General features: G+C 36.0%; 1 protein-coding gene across 1 annotated transcript in view; it reads right to left on the reverse strand.

Moving 5' to 3' along the window:
- Nucleotides 1–1,293: 1,293 nt before the first annotated feature.
- The window catches only part of LOC119630503 (transcription factor hamlet), a 135,167-nt gene continuing 113,404 nt past the window's right edge, over nucleotides 1,294–23,056 (reverse strand). The window contains exon 3 of the mRNA XM_062676165.1: nucleotides 1,294–3,550. Coding sequence (XP_062532149.1) covers nucleotides 2,751–3,530 — 780 coding nt within the window. The 5' untranslated portion in view covers nucleotides 3,531–3,550 and the 3' untranslated portion in view covers nucleotides 1,294–2,750. The remainder of the gene's footprint in view (nucleotides 3,551–23,056) is intronic.

A 23,056-nucleotide genomic window follows, 5' to 3' on the forward strand; every position in this document is an offset into this window, starting at 1 on the left:
TAAATGGTTATCGGAGCCCATAGACATCTACAACGTAAATGCGCCACCCGCCTTGATAGGGATAGGGGATAGGTATAGGGAGTCCTTAACAGTGTGTATTCAATTCTGGATAAAGAGCTAAATAGAGCACAATCCTAAGCGACCCGAATACTACTTACAGGTATAATACTTTAAGCTAATGCCATTACAATCTTAATTCGAGTCAGTATATCTTCAACTTTTTCAGTTAGCCAATTTATTTCCTTAAATACTGGGTACTTTTTGCCGCTAAGCAGACAAGTGTGCTAGTTTAAAGGGTATCACTAATGCAATTAAGGTGTGTCTATGGACTTCGCTAACTTTTTTATTGCTTAGATGCGTGGACGAGCTCACTCAGTATAGTTACAACGGCTGCCCCACCCTTCAAACCGAAACGCATTACTGCTTCACGGCAGAAATAAGCAGGGTGATGGTACCTACCCGTGCTGACTCACAAGAGATCCTACCACCAGTAAAAGTGCTAAGTAGTGATGATATGATTTTATATGATTGCTTTTTAATGCTTATCGGAACGACAAGAAAGTTGCCATCCACCTAGATTTGTAGGTAGAAGTTTCGATTTTTATCCTCTCCAATTGATAGATTAGCAGATTTGGATCCTCTCCAAATGGAACGCGTGACTCTTTTGCAGCAGAAATGCGCATTAAAGATAGAATTCAATGAAAGAACTCATACAGTCACGTAAACTAGCAGTTGTTAACCAATTAATTACCTCTAATCATTATCTAATTAATGCTAACAAGAATTCGATAGGCAAATGAATATGTATTTATCAGAGTGTGTTAAATAAAAGTCATAGATTTTTTTTATTATTTACTTTATTTTGATAAGGTAATCGGTGACCTTCAAACGACTAATAGGTATCAAAAGTAGAAAAAAAAAAACGAAACACTAATCTCTATATCTCGTTCACTCTAGTGACAAGTTCTATGGTTTCGTTGTTTTGACATTTCAACATGACCACAGACGCTAAACACAAAAAAAAAACGTTATCTTTGCCCCACTGCAGACCACAGCTGGCAGTGGAGGAATATGGAAATAAAAATAGTAAAATTACAATGGGATATTCCGTTTTTAACACCAAATAATATAGGTCTGAAAATAATACCAAATAATTCGTTTACGCAATAAATCAAAATTACACTTAGTTGTTGAATATTGTGTACATTTTTATTTGTAATCGGTAAATGAATTTTTGTAATTCAGTTTCGAAAAAGTTTTTACGTCTGTAGGCATGTGTATTTGTATATTTCGTTTCTGGAAATATATTGTGGTACAAACTAATGTCATAACAAAATTTGCTATTAAACACCCTTTAGCAAAATAAGACTTTAAGTTTATTTTTAGGACATTTCAATCAGATTTATACTCGTAATATTGTTTCATTTCATGTTAAATCAACGCATTTATATTATATTAACTATCTTTGATAGGTTATCGTATTCGATAGTATCTTATATCTTTATAATAAAGTTCAAACTTGCACTTGTAACAAAAACAGAGATCTATCTACAATTACAGGAACGTTGATTAGTTCTTTGAGATGGTTTATTGAGACAAATAGTACACATATTGTCATGTTAAATTTGAAGCTCAGTAATAATAAATTAAATCACAGTTTATTATTTTCTTAATTTAGTAAACTCAATTTAGTGTTATAATACAATTTACAAAAAGGTACCGAAATGATTTCATTGCTTTATGCAAAAAAAAAAAACACAATATTTATATATCTTTAATCGAATGAATATAATTTGAAACTTAACAATTGAGCTAATTATTACCGTACAATAGGTCAGTGTCATTATCTGCTCAAATTATATTATAATTTATTTAACACACATTAAATATTATTTAGAGTGAAATTTTTCAAAACAACTTTTCTAACATTTTACAATAGAAACATTTATAACATCATCAATAAGCAACAAGTAATATTTTTATTGGTAACCGGCGTTTCCTCTCAGACTAATAATACTAAGTACATTATATTAAGCGAAATTTTTCCAAAAAAAAAAAGAAAGTACAAAGAAAAAAATAATATGTAACGAAAATAGCTAAAATTCTTAAAATAGCGAACACTCTCTGAACACTTACAAAAATACCTCTACAATGTCTCTCTACGACAAGGAATACATACGACATTTTAATTCTAATCCTCATTTACTTTTATCGGTATTGAATTCGGTATGAGCTCTATTTTAATCTACTAAAATTTATAATAATAATATTTACATTAAGTACATACACACGAGATTCATTATCACTTTAATGTCTAGCTAACAGCGGCATTTGTGGCAGGTACGCGCATTGATCACTTAATGATAACTTGCGCCGATTGAGAGCTGTAAAAATCTTTACATCACGAATCAAGATCTTCCTTTTATTTAGGGTCGGTTAAAAGAGGCTCTTTTATGGAACAAAGAACCTTAAACTTAAATTATTTAAACGTAACGTTTGAGAATTAAACCTATAATTGGATTGAGGCAATCTTTCTTGTTTTATTTTCAGCGTATCTAGTGATTACTGAGGAGTATATTTAAAAAAAAGAACACGTTTGAATTAATTTTATCGAGAAAAGTTTTTGGCGCATTGAAATTTTCTTTAACGAACAACGGTTCGCGACACGAGATGTCCAGTAAATACAAAGAGTCATTTGGATTCATCGACCAGATTATTGTAACGGGGAATGTGGTTTGTGCGGTTCACTATCAAGTGTGGTCCGCGGCACTAGCGGTGGCGGCGGCGGCGGCTCGACGAGCAGGTGCCACGCGTCCCATGAAAGACCTGATCTCCTCGAAGTACGTCTCGTCCGGAGATCTACGGCGACTGTCATCGCCATTTTCCGCTTCGTGTTTCTTTAAGTGTCTGTCCAAATTTGTTTGTTGACCAAAACAGCGGTCGCAATGTCGACACCGGAACGGGCGTTCTTTGTTGTGTATATTTCGCACGTGCCGCTGGAGGTTTGATGAGATAGAGAAAGAACGCTCACAGTATTTACAACGGTACGGTTGTTCGCCTGTGTGGGTTCGAAGGTGTCTTGTTAGATTTGCACTACGAGGGAATGCTTTGCCGCAGTAGGAACACGTGTATCGGTCTCTCGCCCGGGGCACGCCTGAGTTTGGTGGTATCGGCGGTGGTCGGGGAGCTCCTGGGGCAAGTAGAGTAGCCGCAGCTGCTGGCAGGAATGGGTACCGCCCGAATGACGCTGGCAACGCGAGCGGTAGCCGCGGACAGAACCGTAGTAGGGCTGGATGTGCCGGGTGTGCTGGATGTGTCGGATGCGGCGGTGGTGAAGGAGTTATTAAGTTGCAATTTTCATCTTCTAGCCGCTGTGGACGTTTGTGCGTTACTCGGAGATCTAATGGCTCATCTGTTCGTGGGGAGCCTAGGGGGCTGGGGAGACGCTCATGGGGTGACCGCGGGGGTGAGGCAAGGCGGCGCGGCGCCGCGTGCTTTTCGCGCATGGCGGCCGCCGCGCACGCGCTCATTAGGCTCGTGCGCCACCAACCTGGAACAAACAAACACTTCATGTTAATCTATGAAGCAATACGAGTCAATTTGTTAATTCGATGAAATACATATTACATATTAATGACTTAAAATGCAGTCCACACAACTTAAATGATTTAGATTAGTCAATTTAGTCTTTACTACTGTATAGTCTTTAAAGGTATGCTAAAACCTGTAGAAACATTTCGAAATGACGCGACCGGGCGGAGGAGGCTGATCGATGTCAGCTCCTACGCTCGCCTTCGACACACGCCCACTTTCTTACGACATCGGCAACTGGAGCACTAGCCACCAAAACTACTGTTTTTTTTTAATAATTACTGTTCGCTATCTTATATCTTTAAATGAGCAATTCTTGTATATACCTATATTATTATATGTATATAATCTGAATCTCGGAAACGGCTCCAACGATTTTTATAAAATTTAGTATACGGGGGATTTCGGGGGCGATAAATCGATCTAGCTACGATTTATTTTCAGAAAATGTTGTTTTATTCGTGTTTTCAATAATCAACTTTATTGATATCTTCCCGACATCTATTGGCGAATAATAATACTATTTTTCATAATTGAGAGCAACTAACTGCTTTAAAGACATAATAACACTAAAGCTATTTCAGCAGATGGCGTTGTTTAGCCACTTATAAAAAAAAAAACTCATCGTCTAGTTTTATTTATTCTGCAAGAAACTCCTTTTTTGTAAAGAGCGAAATTCTTAGCACGTGTCAGATTAATAATGTTTTTTTTTTGCTTCAGTTCACATATCATGGAAGCTTATAAAACTGGAACGATATAATCGGCGATCAATAAATTGGACAAGTCCATTAGTTTGATAAATTGGGTGGCGCGCATCACCCACATGCCGTTACGAGCAGGGCTGGTTGCCGCCTCCGTGGGTTGATTTGCATTACAAATCTAATTATGCTGTCATTACTATTTATTCAAACTAGTGTTCGTCCAATTATCGGAATTCGACCATAATCATATCAAGATTTAGATTCATTATGTGTAACGCTTTCTCCTTTGTTTTATTATTGACATTTCTATGAGAATAAAAAATATAAGTTCCAAGAAATCTTTAGTGATTGAACACTAATCTTAGTCAATAGATGGTAAACAAAGCAAAAGGGATATCGGTTAACAAATACTGAAGAAAGTAGCCCTGAAGTGGCTTGTCTTTTTAAAGAAAAATACCCATATCTTTTTAAGTTTTTTTACTCTGTGTTTTAACATGCAGATACATAAATAGATATATAAATAGAATTTCCTATGTATGTACACACAGAAATGATTTAAAAAAAATGCATTACTTCATAGAGAACGAGCAATTCAAAAAATAATTAGTAAGAACCGTTTAGATTTTTCTGCATTTGTTTTTTTTTTTATTGCTTAGATGAGTGTATGAGCTCACAGCTCACCTTGTGTTAAGTGGTTACTGGAGCCCACAGACATCTACGACGTAAATGCGTCACCCACCTTGAGATAAGTTCTAAGGCCTCAAGTAAAGTTAAAACGGCTGCCCCACCCTTCAAACCGAAACGCATTACTGCTTCACGGCAGAAATAGGCAGGGCGGTAGTTTCCACCCGCACGGACTCACAAGAGGTCCTACCACCAGTAGAGGTACCATTTGTACCTTAAGGTTATTAAGAGTTTGATTGCCCCCACTAGGACTATATGACGATCACGACTACTCTATCAAGAGTGACATGATTGAGTAGAAGAAGAGTTTAATTAAGTTGGTATTGGTAAAAAAATGTAATTATTTAATGTTTATAAATTAAGACTGTTACTTTGCTTTTATCAACAGCGATGAAAATTTGCTACATCTCGCCCACGACCGGACACGCTTTAATTTGCACCAAAAGTAGTGTACATAAATTCCTTGAGCTTGGGTCGACCATCGAAGTCCTCTAGTCCATATACGGCTGGTTCGTGAGACGGCGCATGCTTTATGATTTGCTGAGCCCTTCACGCGGTCTGAGTGCGACTAGAATACAATAAACGTATTTCTGATTGTGGGAATTTATAATTAGCGATCGTATTCCGTGATCGGTTTTGAAAGCCTAATTATTTGTCTGTATTGACTGTTTTTCATTCAAATAGAGTCTGTGACTAATATACAACATTGTCAAGAAATGTGTATTTTATCGATGATTTACTTTTGTTTTTAAGCACTAAAGTAACATTAATTTACAATTCTGTATACAGTGCAAGTAAATCGCGGCGTCGGTCCTTTAGAAGATAACGAATTAATGACAAGCCCTTGCGTTTAAATGACCTCGTGATTAGGTACATTTCTTAGCGTCCATCGCTTACAATGTGAACGGGACGCGCGTCGTGTGCCGTACGCAGTCCGCGAATAGTGCATAGTGTACACTGATTGCGGTGATTATCGGTAATTAGTGTTCGGAAGCGTCGTGACGTACGAGCTGAAGGGGCGGAGCGAACATAGTTATGTGTGTTAATGTAAATAGCGCGGCCAATGAGCGGCGTCACGCCGTGCCGGCCCGTGATATATTAGCATTTGAATCGCTTATTCGTTCACCTCCAACGAGTGAAGCCACTCACAAACGCACCGATGACTTTTGTTGGATTTCAAGCATTCCGAATAGGCGCGTCGCTCGACCCGTCCCACCGATCGGTTATGTAAAAGCAAACTTAATAAATTACAATTCACTTTACTATGTATTCAGCGAATTCCAATGTTGCAGCGCGATACTCTACACCAGCGATAAATCGCTTTATTTATCAGCCAATAATAATGTAAGGATTACGTTCACAGCGAGGTGTGAATTGTAAATGAGACGTCGCTATTCTGTCTCGAACTACTCGATATTGAATGTTTCTGTATTTACTTGTTACCTCTTGTCAATTGTTCAGTATTTTGAGCCTGAATTTAAGCATAATTCCAGGAAACAAAAACCACAATTATTAATTATATAAGAGAATCATATCGAGCGAAGACCCGAGACATAGCTGGATAATTTAAATAATAAATTATGGACCAAGGCGATGTAAACTGGTTTCATCACCAGTACTAATAGTATACCTTCGAACGTTATCCTTATCATATTATTAAAACAATCACGTTTATGCTTGTAATTTCTACATTATTTTAAATACATTATCTTCAATTAAATTACGTATCGTGATGCACGCAAAGTCATCAATCACAGTGGTGTTTGGATGTTTAAAGGCAGCCAATGGTGGTCTGTTCCACGTGGTCGCAGTTCCGTGACTTGCACACCTACATGCTTCGTAAATAGACTTGTTAATAATCGTCACGCTTTGATTGATTATTCAAAATGAAGATGTACGGCCACTTATGTAAACGCATAAACCACAGATCAAACTGTATTAACTAATGTAAAGTATGTTATTGATTTTTAATTTTAATGTTGAAAAAAAAACGTAATTTGAACATATTTTGAATCAATTTTGAGAGATTGCACAAAAGGAAAAACGATAGTAAAATAACGGAATTAAAACAAAAGAATTATTGCAAATATCACATAATTTCATTACGACAGATCGCAGAGACTGTTTCAAGAAAAATATAATATAAAAAACGTGAGTTCCACAACAATAGGTCTAGAGCGCGAATTGCATCACTAGGAGATTGGCGTTATTGCCACCGCGTATCGATATAATGATTCACAAAAAAAAAAAAACGAAAACCACGCAGATCGCAATACTGCGTAGTCACGAAGCAGGTCCTTTGCAACACCACGAAATAATATTTCTATCGGTTACTAAATAATTCTATCGATTGACTTCACAAATAAATACAAAAACCCTATCGCGTTAACAGATGGTGTAAGATTTGCGGATGCGGTTCTAAGAAATCGAAATCGTAATGTTGTCCCATCACTAACTGTTGGGTCGACATTTGATTGAATGCACACAAGTATCCTATGGACAGTGCACTCGCAACAAACTTGCGAATTTATAGCTAAAATCGTATCACGTCACTTACTGGATCGATGCTCGGTATTTAGTGTAGATTGTCACACGCGATCGTAATCCCAGAAGCTTCGCACGCACCTTATACTTTTTTAAGACGTCCATATAACATCAGGAGGGCTCTTTGATTTATGACTTATAACTATTTTAGGAAACGCGTCGCGCCTATCTCCTTATGGCGAGAAATGAAATTACTCTCTGATGTATAAGCTCACGGCGTGGATTAAATGTTTCTGATGTTAAGATGGATAGGTCTTGTCTTTCTGAGTATCATATCTTGTATTATCGATCTGTTATTGCTAAACTACGTATAAATCCTCCTTCTGATCGCACATTACACGCTCGATTAGGGCATGTCATTTAAGGCTTCTTCGTTCAATACACCCTTAAATGGAAGCAACTTTGTAACAACCGCGAATTTATTAGATATTGATTTTAAAATGTATGAAATACAAGAATTTACTGTACACGACTCATTTTTATCGCATAAAGCTTGCAATGTAACATAGAACATGAAATTCGAAGATTTTCCTCCTAGGTAAAAACTAGGCCACTAAGCAATGAATGACAATATCGCTTGAGTAATGAAATATGTTTGAATCAGACTGAGTAGTTGAATAATATTAAATTTTCTTCTCTTGATTCTAGGTCAAGAAAAGTTGTTTAAAAATTACTTTAATTTCAGCATTCTTTGTTTTATTATTTAGGTTTTCAATAAAGCACACTTTAAACTATGTATTTTAAAAGAATGCTAACAATTTGCAGTTCCCACTGATGTTCGTGTTACTAGACCAAATAATTATTTAATTCATTATCGCAATGCCCTTATAGACCACTCACGACCGAATTCCATGCATTTTAGACGAGGCATTTAATACGCCTAGGCAGGTCAATTCTGGCCAACGACTGTTTGATTTAATACCTATGCGTTGTTACAAAGTTTTTAGCGAGTTTGTATAAGATTAAACTAAAAAGTCGTAGTCACATGAGAACCGGAGCGACGTGCGGCGTGGGAACCGCCGGAAATCAGGACTTTTTGCCTTCGTGTCTTGCGTTCAACACATTTACGGGTATTCAGTATGTGCGCGATGTCCGCTGTCAATTATATCTCAATAAAAAAAAAAGCAAATGCAATAACGCGATCGATATTTGCACAAGCAGAAATATTAATCGACATATCCTTCAATTTATGTTACTGTGTGGAGCAATAACAATTTCACAGCGTGTTATTATTCCTGATTATAATCAGGCGGCGTCGACGAATACCTATTTTACTGTCATCCTGATTTAAATCTTGAGCTTTTAGATTTTAATAATGACTGTTAAATTGTTTACGAAAGATTTCGTAGTTGATTTCGTCGTTTTTAACACAATTTATATAACCTAGATTTTTACTGCTTATACGTAATATGGTGCCGCTCTTAAATTCAATTATTCAAATAAAGTTTTTTAAAGTTGTACTGTCAAACTATGCTGTCATTGTTATATTAGTATTCATTTTATAAGTATTGTTAATTTTGTTAATAAGGAAGTCAGTGACTTAATTTCAAATGTGCTTGCTCTATTTTTTTTTATGCAATAATAAGAACAAAAAAATTACTAATGTTGTTAAAATTACGAATTGTGTGCTTAAATAATCTTTATCAAATGTTGAACTCTTTAAGTCCTAATTATTATTTTAAATGACCGAAGCTAGTTAAATGCATTGTAGTTAACAGGCATTTACTGTAAATTACGAGGGGCTCTGATCTAATTACCCACATCTCGTAAAATCTAAGAGCACGCGCTGCGTTGCGACATTCATTTCTCGCCGGTAAAACGGAGCAATTTCGCAAGTTCATCGCAGCATGATGTTTTGTCATAGATAAATGAGTAATCCCGCAGAAGCGATGCGTATCGTAAGCCTCGAAAACGTGCCCATTAAACTCTTTAAATTGCACTAAAAACCGAATGATATCGTGATTACTCTCATTTATATAACAAATCTTAAGAATTCGATTCAAATTTATTCTTTGTAACGGTTTTTTGTCGAAAGACCCAATGTTTATAAGTAAAAAAAAGTTTTAACTAGTTCGAATTTAAACATTAAAAGAAAACTGGAATATTTTAAGAATAAGTGAAGTACAGACGTGTTAAAATCTATTCACATTTCGATTAGATCCTGACACAGTAAACGTGGCGGGGTAGTATTAATTTATGATTTGTTGAAACGATGTTATTAAATGTACAAACGAGATATGATTGTCACTTTCTATACCCGCCGATGCTATTAGTATTCATAGATTGCATTTCAAATTGGCATTAGAATGCTGTCAAGACCCTTTGGATAGTGTAAATTATGTTAGTTGGTTCAAGTGAATAATGTTCTGTGTACATTGCCTAAGGCTTTTAAGCACGAGCTTAGACACTTCAAGCTGTAGTGACGACCGATAACCCTGACTGATTTACATTATAGACAAGCGTAGGCAGTGAATGCCTGGCCCACATTGGATATATCAGCCGAATAGCGTCGAATTTACTTCTTTGTCACAAAATGTGTACTGTAACAAACAGGCCCGTCTGATTACTCTTTGAGTCAGATTTAATCATTGGTTCTCTTCGTTGACTACTTGTTTAACGGTCGAGAGCTAACGAGGCTATTTACGGTCTCGACTCTTTTCGCTTATCACCATTTTAGGGCGCGCCGATTTTATTTTAACACCGATTAATGGGCCGTTTCCGTCGGGGCACGTAATTTTGCGCAAAATAACGTTCTCGAAACATGTAGAATAATGCGTTTCCATTACGTATTCAGCTTATAATCTCGACGAAATTCTATACAGAGACGCGCGCAGATAACAAAACTGGCCTGTCTTGTAATTTATAGTGCACCATTAGAGTGTACTCCGCGAACGCACTGCATTTCATTTGCATTGGAGATTCGGATTTGCGGTGACATGTCCAATACTAAAATGATGTATCGTTGTTTGATTACTGCGCTGTGAAAACTGGCGTAACTTAAAATAGCGTTGGAGATACAAATTCAAAGAAATGTTAATGCAGGTAAATAAGACAGTGGTTGGAAAATTATAATGCTAAAATTTTTTTATTTTATTTGTTTGTTTAAATTTCATAGAATCCTGAAGAAGACAAAAAATTTGATGAGGTCGGTGACACAATCGAATAAGCAAACCGCGTAAGCCTAATCATGTGAGTTTCATGAAACTACATGACCTTAACAGAAGCAAGCAATATAGCAGTTTCTTCACTTAGCCTCATATATGAGTGACGCTGGCTCTTAAGTGCTTAGAATGCAATCTTTTTAAAATAAGAATTCAAAAATGAAAAACACATTATTTTTACACAGCACATACACATTACACATACACACACAAAAAGGAACTGTATTTTTTTACGCATTTTCCATTATGGTAACTTATTGTAAGCTAGAAAGAAAAAAGTTACAATTGTCCAAAGACTAGTTTTACTAGTACCTTTATCATTAGAATACCAACAATTAAATGCCACAAAAAACATTGAACCGTGAAACAAAACACTAAACAAACTTTTGCTTGACTATCCCAATAGACATGTTAGTGTTCTCCTAGTCACAAATTGAAGGTACCCAACGTTTATCGAATATCAGTCAGTTAAAGTATTCTGCGAGAGCTTTCAAACCTGATACTGATAGCTTTCCATTATGGTAACTTATTGTAAGCTAGAAAGAAAAAAGTTACTATTGTCCAAAGACTAGTTTTACAAGTGCCTTTATCATTAGAATACCAACAATTAAATGCCACAAAAAACATTGAACCGTAGAACAAAACACTGAACAAACTTTTGCTTGAGCGTCCCAATATACATGTTAGTGTTCTCCAGACGTTTATCGAATATCAGTCAGTTAAAGTATTCTGCGAAAGCTTTCAAACCTGATACTGATAGCTCTTTGTGTACAGTGGTGTAAGAGATAAAGCTCGGCGCTTTAGCCGTGTGTCCGGCATTAGTCTTGTTTGACTTTAACGATACGAATTTACGTTTATGACGTAAATAGTAAATCGTTGAATGTGTGCCGCGAGACGGGAAGCAATAACTCTCTTGGCTACGTTACACATTGTTGTCATTGAATTCTGTTGATTTCAATGAAGTTTTGGCAGATTTCGGGTTTAAATGATCACACAAATAAAGTTTGTTACTGTTGTAATAGAAAAATGAAAAAAAAACACTGAATAAATTTCTCAGTTACAATGAATAAACTACTACCTATAACCTAACCTATAGTTCAAGCAGGGTTGATATCAGATAGGGGGCTGATCGTATAATTCGTGCCAAATACGCTACACGATAGGGGTACAAGTGTGCCAATCCCACATGATGTGGGATAAGGTCAAGAAGAAGAAGAAGTAGATAACTATTGTTTTGAGCAGAGGGTTCAATCGATAGTACTATGGGCGTACGGGTTCGATGCCCTTTCGGTGGCTGTATGTTTCTGAAAGATGTTCGATGTTTGAGTATACCTATTTTTGTCTCGTTTGTATTTACCTACTTATATAATAAGGGAAGAAATCCTAATTTGTAGGCTTTTCAAGGTGTCTTATGTCTTATGCAAATACATAATCTGGTACAAATCGCACTCGCTCGTTTTGCTCCTAAGCTGACTCCCTGTACAGTCAGAACCAGATATTAATATACGAATTTTATTCATGCTTTTAAATCTAAGTCTATGCCTATTCCTGGCGCGAAGCAGTAATACGTTTTATTATTTAGCTAGCTGACCCGGCAGACTTCGTAGTGCCTCAATCGATAAATAAAAGACACATCAAGGGGACACATCAAAGGAAAAACAATATTGATTGTTTTTATATAATTGCGAGCTTTTTATATTTTCTTACCTTTTAAGCCTTCCCTGGACTTCCACAAATAATTCAAGACCAAAATTTGCCAAATCGGTCCAGCCGTTCTCGAGTTTTACCGAGATTAACGAACAGCAATTCATTTTTATATATGATTTGAAGGGTAAATTTTAATTAATAAAATATTAATTAATTTGAAGGGTGGGACAGTCGTTGGTCTACGGAATTGAGATTTCAAACTCATGTCTCAAGGCGGTATTTAAGTAGTGATTTTTTTGGCTCCAGTGACCATTGAACTCCACGTGCTCATTTACTCAACAATGCAATGAATGAAACAAAAAGACGTATAGTGATGTAGAATAGTATTTTCTAAAGAATGGCTATGGACTCATAGATTTAGTAGTCCAAAGATAATTCACTAAAATTCTATGACTATTCATAGTAACGAAACTAGATCTACAGTTTTCTTTAAATTATCTTTATCAATATTCTTATATTTTCTCTAGTTTTGGCGGATATGCTGATACAATTTGGAACATAAACATTTTAAAGTATAAGGGCATCGTAATGTTTAAAAATTAGCATTATATTATGCGGTTTCGATCAGCCAATAATATATTTTCTAATTGAAGGTAGAGCGAAAAGTGGTTCAGCATATCCTGTTTCAATCTTCATCCGGGGATTATCTGAGGCGTGTATGATGTTTATATTGAGTTAGGTTTTCCGCTACAACTATTTTCTCTTTAAACTAGATACGTTTCTCGTTCGGTATTAGCTTGTCATCGCTCAAGGGTGTCCGGATACCACAAGCGTCACGGTATTACTGTAGGGTCGACACAAATATTGCCAACACAATATATCTTAGCTTTGAATAGAACAACAACAACAAGTAAATTTGTATTTTAATGTTTTAACTAAATTATAAGTCGGGTTACAGCGAGACAAATAGTAAGAAAAAGTTGTATTAATTAGATAAAAAAAATAGGACACAGATAGAAATAAATATATTTAAATTTACGTCCGCCCATTGCGCAGCTAGGGTTTACTAGTTTACGTTGCATTTTTTTTCTATAAAGAAATCATAACAATATGCTTTTTTATTGATTGAGTCATTGATGATACTTTTAAATGATACCTAAAAAAATTGTTTCTTGTTACGTGCCAGCCCTAGATTTAGGATGTACGCTACCAATCTACATCAACTGTAATTATACACTTTGATCGGTGAAAGTAAAGTCGTTTTGATTCACCACAAACATTTTTGTTATCATATTATCGACATACGCGTCTCGATACGAGTCAGTTTTCCTTAATAAGGCGGATGATCTTGCGAGCTGTCTGCTCGACAAAAACCACAACGTTAGTTCAAAGTTACAGTTTAAATTTCTTCATTTTGCGAGTTTGATTTAAACTATACTCCTTCATCGCCAAAGTCGCAGGAGCCCATGTTTTCGGCATTTTAACTTGAAAAATATAGTAGCGTATGTATTTTCATTGCTGACTAGTCACCCTTATAAATAAGTGTGTCATCTCCCCCTTTTTTATACTAGTAGTGCAAATATGCTATCTTCTGCACAACGGACGCACGGATGAGGACACCCAATTTTTTTTCGTAGGATGACCAATATTGTAACCCTCGTTGATGTCTTTTACAGGCGTGCCGTGAAAAGCTGTTGAGTTAACGAACTATATGACGCTAAGCACACACGAGGACTAAAAGGCATATAAAAGCTTCTTCTACAGATTTGAATTCTCAAGACTTGTGTTCTAAATCTCAGTCATTGTTTCACAGTTCTGACTAAATGTTTTGCGCGATAAGTATACTTTTTATTTACTCAAGTATAATAGATCTTATCGCCTTTTATGTCTCATGTTGATGTTCGCGGTGATTTTATCGATAAAATTTATATTTATAATTCGATTACATCTTTTAATATCGATATTTTTCTGTACCGAGTTAAGGTTCGGTATACATAATAAAACGATTAAAATTTTGTTTGTTTACTCGTGTAAAGTCACTTAATCATTTGTTATTGCTCATTAAGCCTTCACGGAGTAATGTTTTTAACGAGCTTCCTTAATTATTTCCGATAACTTCGTAAATAAACTCTGGTTTTGTAAGTTTTTAGGTGACGTTAATCGGGCGAGTTCGCGGCACTGGAATATATGTACAATGTGGTTGAATTAAAACAACTTAATCGTGTTTTTTGGCAGGAATAGGCAGAATGGTTGTGTCTAGTCATGTGCCCAGATAATATCCATCTGAAATTGGGTCTTATGTGTTTTTGAAATCTAAGTGACCATACTTAGCAATATATTATTTGAGCCCTTGCTTGTTCGATAGCAACACAATAAAATTATACGTATCCCGGTCGTGTGGTAAAATTTGCCTTTGGTAAACATATTTGTGTCATGGGTGTACCTATTTCAGTAACGTCCATACGTCTGAATATCGTAACCACCTCTATCCATGATTTTCATCCTTAGGAAGCTGTGCGATCTCATCTTGTCTCCGACTACACGGAGAGCCTCGTAAACTGTAGCATCTATACTCGCGAAGCTCAAAATCATGACTATCTAGCACCGGCCTCAAGAGAATCCAAACATATGGTCACGAAATACTGACAATGAGACAATATTGAAAAAACTAGTGGTTACTAGTAAAGTGGAAGGAAGAAGACCGCGATAGCGATCTGTATCATTTAACATGATTATTAATTGATACTAAAAAGACAAAATCATCAAAATTCCTACGCGGTTATTTTCAAGTAATTCTTTCAAAAATAGTGAAATAATAGAATAAAATTCTCGGGAATTTTGATATTAGAATCGAATCTCGCCTTAACATAACCGAGTTATTAATTCCGATAAACATCGTGACCTTCCATATGTTCCACTTATAACATCTATGTTATGTTAATAAAGTAGTTAGCATTGTTGCAGAGGATACAATGCGTGCTTGACCCCGGTACATTCAGCCTTTATGTTTACTAGAATCGGCTTATGAATAGAATATCGGAATATTGTTAGTGACATTTTTTTGTTAAGCCTAGTTTTGAGACATGAACGATCTAAAATTGTTTAGTACATCGGCTTTTCTACCTTTTAAACCGGTGCGAATGACGCGGCAGATATAGGCTGGGTAGTTGATAGTTAGTTATGCGCCATAACAATACCTTCTAAAACAGGAGTAATAAGAATCCATTTTTAAGAAAGTTGAAATTGCAAAGGTGTTATAGTCGGTTATACTTACTCCCATATTTTATATATGCATGTATGCTCTAAGTGACACTCTAAATGTAAATGCCCGACGCAGGTGTCACGCGAACTTTTAGTACTGTTTTACTGCGTTCAGATGTAAGAGAAGTGTATGAATATAATTTACGTATATTTTACATTCGTATTGTGGACATGTATTTAAACATCTGAATTTCCATTTATTTTGGTGGGAACAAAAAAACGAAGATAATTTTAGTTTTTTTTTCTTTATTGCTTAGATGGATGGACGAGCTCATAGCCCACCTGGTGTTAAATGATTACTGGAGCCCTATACATCTACAACGTAAATGCGCCACCCACCTTGAGATATAAGTTCTAAGTTTAGTTACAACGGCTGCCCACCCTTCAAACCGAAACGCATTACTGCTTCACGGCAGAAATAGGCGGGGTGGTGGTACCTATCCGTGCGGACTCACAAGAGGTCCTACCACCAATAATATTTTAAATTACATTTATCGTTTAGTAGGTGCACAGTTTCAGATTGGTGTTAGTACATACTTATTTAATTATCCCAATAATGGTGTTAAACATACTCAGAGCCCTATTATGTAGAGTTTTTCATGGAGCAGTTATGTTGCGGTTTGAGGGGTGGGGCATCCTTTATATAATACCGTTGAGCCTTCGACCGTCTTAGGACAATTTTCAAATTATTTGGTCTATCGACTTCAGTGGCCAGAGAACACCAATTTATTCTGAACTTTAGACTACTTTACACAGCTTTAAATTACTGTTTACTAATGATATTTTTTATTACACGTTCTGTATTTTGATTTTAAATTATAATTTCTGAAATTTTTGCTCTGTTCGAAATATATTAACCTTTGAATTCTCAAAAGGACATTTATTCGTTTTCGAATATTATATTCAAAATTACATCCATTATGCAAGCACAAAGACTGATATTTCAAATTTTCCTAAATCATCCGAATGGCAATTTACAATAATTACAATCTCGATTATTAAAATCGATATCGGATCTCCTCGGGGCATATCATCGTAAATCTAGAGGCGGCGTGATGTGTGTGTCGTGTTCGTAACTCGGGCAAGGCCGTCTCCACCCCACAACCTGTATGTTTACTCATTACTTTTAGTCAATACGTTATTATCGATTATTATCTCGGAGTACATTTGGCGATGGTTTATAATTCGATATGACGAATCGATAACGTTAGATTTGAACATAGAATTATTTTTTTAATAATTTATTATTTTAATTTTGTTGCCTCACTAACGCAGAAGCCTTACGAATTTTGAATGAAGAACAAGTTAGAAGGAGTTTGAAGTTTTGTGTGATTTTCTTGTTAGTTTCGTGTTTGATAGCAGAAAGCACACTTGATGATGAGTGGTCACCGTCATTTGTTTTAAAGGTGAGAAAACAATGAATTTTAGTCGTTCGTGATAAAATACATCGCTCTAAGTAACGATGTATCGAGAATCAGCGCTGCGATTCCAGGTAATAGGGCTGAGCTTTATCCCTCCAGCGGATAGAATGAAATATGCATACACATTTATTGTATACGCTGAAATTTGAGTACAGCTGTTTGTACACTAACGGCTTAGTTTAATTACGCATATTGTGAATACTGACCCGTTTGACCTAGTCTAAAGGAAAATGTTTGTGTATTTTATTTGACATTTAAGTTTTCATACCTCACGAGTACCTATTCTATTATTGAAAGACGCTGGATCATAATGTTTATTATTACAAAACTGTTTTGTAGATGTTTTTGTTTGTGCGCAGGTATAGTTGTTGGTTAGATTGACAATTTTTTGACATGTCTCTTACCGGGGCATTTGGGCTGTGGCATCTCACAAGTAGGTGTCACCGTCTTAACCATTTCACAAAATTATAATGGAATCCTTTGACCTTAAGATGAGTGTCGCAATTCGTGTTGTACTCCAGTAATCACATAACATCAGGCAGGCCATGTGCTAGAGCGATCAAAAAGAAGATAGAATATGTAATAAGAAAGATTCCGTGTTTTAAAAGCCATGCATACGAACAGTTTTAAACAGAACTTAAAAATATACATTTTATCACTATTACACTAGATTCTTAATTATGTAATATCTCAAATAATGAATTTCAAATAATTCCGGGTCGAGTTGAGCGAAAAATATTCACATTCATTCATATTGCGTCAAACATAAACAACGCTTCAGAGCGCAGGTGTACAAGAACGCGCAAGTTCTGTACAAAATTACTGATATCATGATGATTACAGTAATTTGTACTGTTCAAATCGGTATCGAGATCTCGTCAAGGCGAAGTGTGTCGTCTTTAGTGTCGTCTGTTAATATAGTTACAGAGCTATAATTTATAGAAAATAATATTTAGTTCGTATAAATTTAGTGTAATATGTAATGTTACGAGAATAAACTGTCATACTATCAGTTTAAAATTGTATATATTGAAATGACTTACTAAAGAAAATTAAATAAAAAGTTTTTTTTTTTTTGTTTTTACTTAGATGGGGGGACGAGCTCACAGCCCATCTAATGTTAAGTGGTTACTGGAACCCATAGACATCTACAACGTAAATGCATCACCCACCTAAAGATATACGTTCTAAGGCCTCAATATAGTTACAACGGCTACCCCACCCTTCAAACCGAAACGCATTACTGCTTCACGGCAGGAACAGGTGGGGTGGTGGTGCCTACTCGTGCGGACTCACAAGACGTCCTACCACCAGTGAAATGACGATCGCTGATCCGTCATTTCGATAAACGGCGACATTTTGTTTTTACTATTCATAAATACTTATGCGTTTTTATCGTGAATGATATTGATTGATCATCATGAATACATTGTAAGGTAAGTTTCTAGTATTCGATCGTAATTGAATTGGAAAAGATAAACGAATGACAGACCAATACGAATGAATCGAAGCGGAAGCTATTGTGACTTATTGAATATTTAAAAAAAAATACGCAAAGGTATCTGAAACAAGTTTGAATGTCTTTGTTTTCATATTCAAATCTTCACATTTATAATAATGACACAATAATAGGAGCGACCGTTGTGATACAAATTGACAATGATATTGGTTGACAATGCTGCCCACATATAAAGCCTTGGCATTAAAATTGAATGTCTGGCAGATTCGTGAAGATGGCACGAGGTTAGCGAGCTAATGTTGCGTTTTAATAATGGTTTAAAGATGAATATGATAAAAGTAGCTTACGAGGTTGTATTGGAAGCGTGCCGCGATTTAGCGCATAAGCTAATAAAGGGTTAATACAAGCGTGTTGGCACAGTTTGACGACTACAGTCCCATAGAGATGCAACGTCAAAATCCTAACTGCGTTGGAATATAGCCCATATCACCATTAAAACAAGAACGAGCTACTGTTTTTCGGCAGAAACAGACAGGTTAATGATACCGATGTGAGTTACAATATCCCTTACCACCAAAATTATGAGTTATGAGCCTGCTATGTTAAATTTATTTATTGGATTAGATTTGAGAATTAGCTTACTATTAAAATTCTCATATTAATAGTAAAAGGCTTCTTTTTTCTCCGTTCGCGACATAAATAGTCAGAATGGCGATACGTACGCATACCGTATCGTACCATCAGCGATATTTCTTCATTGTTGAAGACGGAGACATATCGAATTGTCTGTTAGGTAGTAAATTATGAGTCAATACATTTTCGAATGTATTTAGTTGGTACCAAAGATAATTCATTCCGATTAGGTAAGTCCAACTTCGAGAGAGAGGTCAGTAGGCGGATCCACTCGACGGGGCAGCGTTCGGTAATTAAAAAATGTGTTCTTTTTTTTTTTATTGCCCATGTAGGCAGACAAGCATACGGCCCACCTGATGGTGAGTGGTTACCGTCGTCCATGGACTTCAGCAATGCCAGGGGCAGAGCCAAGCCGCTGTCTACCGTAAGACAAAGGTATTCAACCAATATATGTTACCAGTGATGACTTACGGTTCCGAGAGATGGTGCTTTACAAAAAAGTCTTTCTAGGAAGCTTAGTGTCACGCCGAGTTATGAAGAGGAATATGTTTGGCATTCCTCTACGAGACCGAATTGGAAATGAGGAGATTCGTAGAAGTAACAAAACTGCTGACATAGCCCGTAGGATTAGCAAGCTGAAATGGCAGGCCATATAGCTCGTATATCGGACGGCCGATGCGGCAGAAAAATCCTTGAGTGGAGACAACGTGGCAAGCGTAGTGCGGGATGGCAACCTAACATATGGATCGACGACCTAGTGAGAATCGCTGGGTCAAGTTGGATGCAGGTGGCAGCGGATTGTCCAAACTGGAGATCCATAAGATAATATATATCGAAAGCAAAATCGTGAAACTTTTGACGATTTAATAAGTCACATCACTATAAGAGGTCCCGAAAGTTGCGTTACAATTTTCATTGAAGTCGGAATATAACCAAAATGAAGAGCCTATGAAAACGCGGTCCTAATTGAAGAGGTGATTGAGTGAATCACTCCTGTAATTAAAGACGTAATCCACTTTATCTGCTCCGATCGCTTCAATGCAAATTCTGGAGCGGACATCGATGCCTTTTATAGTCCTCATTAACGGGGAACAAAAAATGGTATTGAGTTCGCATTGGCGTTTAAATAGCTATACTTTACAATAATTAATATACAGATTCTTCGCAATTTTTGTGGGTTTCGAAGATATGTTCGCAACTAGAATTTTTCCTGGCAATGTACTTAGTGATTCGTATTTGCTTTTTTCTTATCTTTTACGTGTATGTAGCGAGACTTAAACGCGCGAGGCGAAATACTGATGGTGAAATTTTATTGTACATAATATCAATTTTTTTTTAATATTCAGTCCATTTTGCGTTGCTTATTGTATTTATTATAGACATTAAGATTATTTTGTGAACGTGGAAAATTGTAAAAATCGTAAGATCTTTAAGGTTGAAATAAAATATGTTACATATTATGATAATTCAATGAACGGTGAGGATCGAGCGAGAAAACCTCACTTCATAAAGTTTGACAGAAACTCCTTTTACTTTTGTATTACGTGATGGATGCTTTCGAAATGGCCTGCCAGGTGACTCTGTTTATATTAAGTTGATTGTGAAATTTTCGAGACATTTAATTGGGTAAAAATTACTTATAAAGTGAGCCAAGAGTGCAGTAATAATGCATTGCCGCTAAAAATCTTAAAACGCGTTTGTTGACTTCAATGACTAAATTTTTTTCTTAGTTTCTGTTTCTCCTAATTCATTGCTGTTTCCTGCTGGCCATAACATCTAGTTCACTGTTGAACGAGAAAAGAATACTGATATTTTTGTCTAGCTACTAGTAAACATGTTGTTTTTGGCCTCATTAGATTTGCTCTAACGATTTCTTTTCACAAAACGTATTATTGTTTATTTAAAACATAGTATAAACTTTGAAGAGTAAATTTAGTGATCAGTCTTTGTTATAACAAAAATATATCTGTTAGAAATCATTTGAAAGCAATACAGGGTATATGGGTAGGTATTAACTAAACAGACGGTCGTAAATACAGAGCAGTCGATTGAGTGCGGTAAAAGCGCTCACAATAGTCCGGGGGCGGATCGTATCGCTTCCGAACCACTGTTGCTATTGATTCACCGCTGTCATTTACACGAATTTGAAGCGTTCGGAAAAACGAACAATGCAATGTGAAATTTAACACTAGATTTACCAGCCATTTAAATATACGTATTTCTACCATAACCAGTCAATATGACTGGTGTATAAAAAAATGCTTAACTGAGTTTCCAGTCTTTATTCACTCTTAAAAAATGGTAAAAAGAATTCAACAATATTAATTTTTATACAAAAATGGATTTATGGACATTGTCAAATAACAAAACACTTAATTTTTACAGTTTATCGCTCACAATTTCTACAGATGTAGATTTTGCTTTTTGTACACTTTCCGCATAGACTTTTCTTGCATTTATTGCAAATATTTGTAGTCTTATTGTTATTGCAATATCCTATTTGACACCATTTGCGCACAGAAACCGTGCCAGCGGTAGTTGATATATCAGCTTCGTGTGTTTTTTGCCTTGAAGTCTGATATTCTGAAGCAAGTTCTTCTGCTAATCGAAACAGAAAGTCTTTCCGTGAGATATTTTCTCCTGTTGTGTTTTTGTATAATATCCAGCAATTTATTCCGGCTAAATCTAAAATATTGAAAAACACTTGAAGTGGCCACCTTCTGCAACCAGACTTCACCGTATATTTTCGTGCCATTTGATCAGTCACATCGACGCCAAATTTAGTTTTATTATAAAACAATACAGTTTCAGGTATTTTTTTAGCTGCTTTATCAATTTTGATGTTTTTATGTTTTGTACTTAGTAAAAGTATTTTTTTATTTGGTTTGCTCTTATAAACAGTAAGTGTGCATCCATTAGATTGGTACAACAACGTCGAGAATCGTGCCATGCTGTATTTTTTCAGTTTGCAAATTTTCGGCAGTTCCCTGTTTGCGCGTATTCTTCCAAGTAACGAAGTGTTTTTAGATCGTAATTTCAACGCCAAAGGAATACTTGTAAAAAAATTATCAGTTGTTACAGTTCTACCCTCCATGGTGTACGGTTCAAGAAGTTTCATTACGACAAATTCGCTTAGGAGAGCTGATGCATTTCGAGTCTCGTCTTTTCCTAAATATGGAAAGCCATTTACCACATATTTTGTTTCTACATCAGACGCTAACCAAAATTTGATGCCAAATTTATGGGGTTTGTTTGGCATATACTGAGTAAATCTGCATCTGGCCTTCGTTGGAAAAAGTTGCTCATCCACAGTAATAGAAGCTCCCGGTTTGAAGCAATTTTGACTGTTTTCAATAAATTTATCCCAAACTGCTGAGACTAAAGCGAACTTGTCTGTTTGCAAACGTTGACTCCTCTGATTTCTTTTATCGAACCGAATGTATCGTAAAATATCGGTAAAATCTCGTCTACTCATAGTGCTAGAAAAAAATGATGGTCCCCATTTTTTATTCCACAAATATTGAAGTCTCAAAGTATTTCCTTCGTATGCCCCACGTGCGTACAATATTGCAAGAAATGCCTTAAATTTTTCTTGCATGATTGTCCAGGTTTTCCCCAAAACTCGAGAGGCTACTAGCTCTGTACAAATTTTCGTTTTGACATTTTAGGGGCTAACGATATGCAGGCTACTTACTTGCTGAAGAACATATATTTGAATATTTTTCAATTACTCATAAATGTTTATTACGTGTCACTGTATGGGTGGGTAAAGATGAATGATTACGTTTGGAGATCGCTTGGACTAAGTACTCGTAAAAAAATCGTATAGATACCGTAATCGCCTAAATCGGCTCGATAATGATAACGTAATGAACAAAAGAAGCATGGGCACTATTTGTATTTTCACGGTCTCGCGATTCTCCCGAAATCATACATTTCTTCCTAGAAACATGC

The sequence above is a fragment of the Bombyx mori genome, chromosome 3, assembly GCF_030269925.1.
Source record: "Bombyx mori chromosome 3, ASM3026992v2".
Classification (NCBI taxonomy): Eukaryota; Metazoa; Arthropoda; class Insecta; order Lepidoptera; family Bombycidae; genus Bombyx; species Bombyx mori.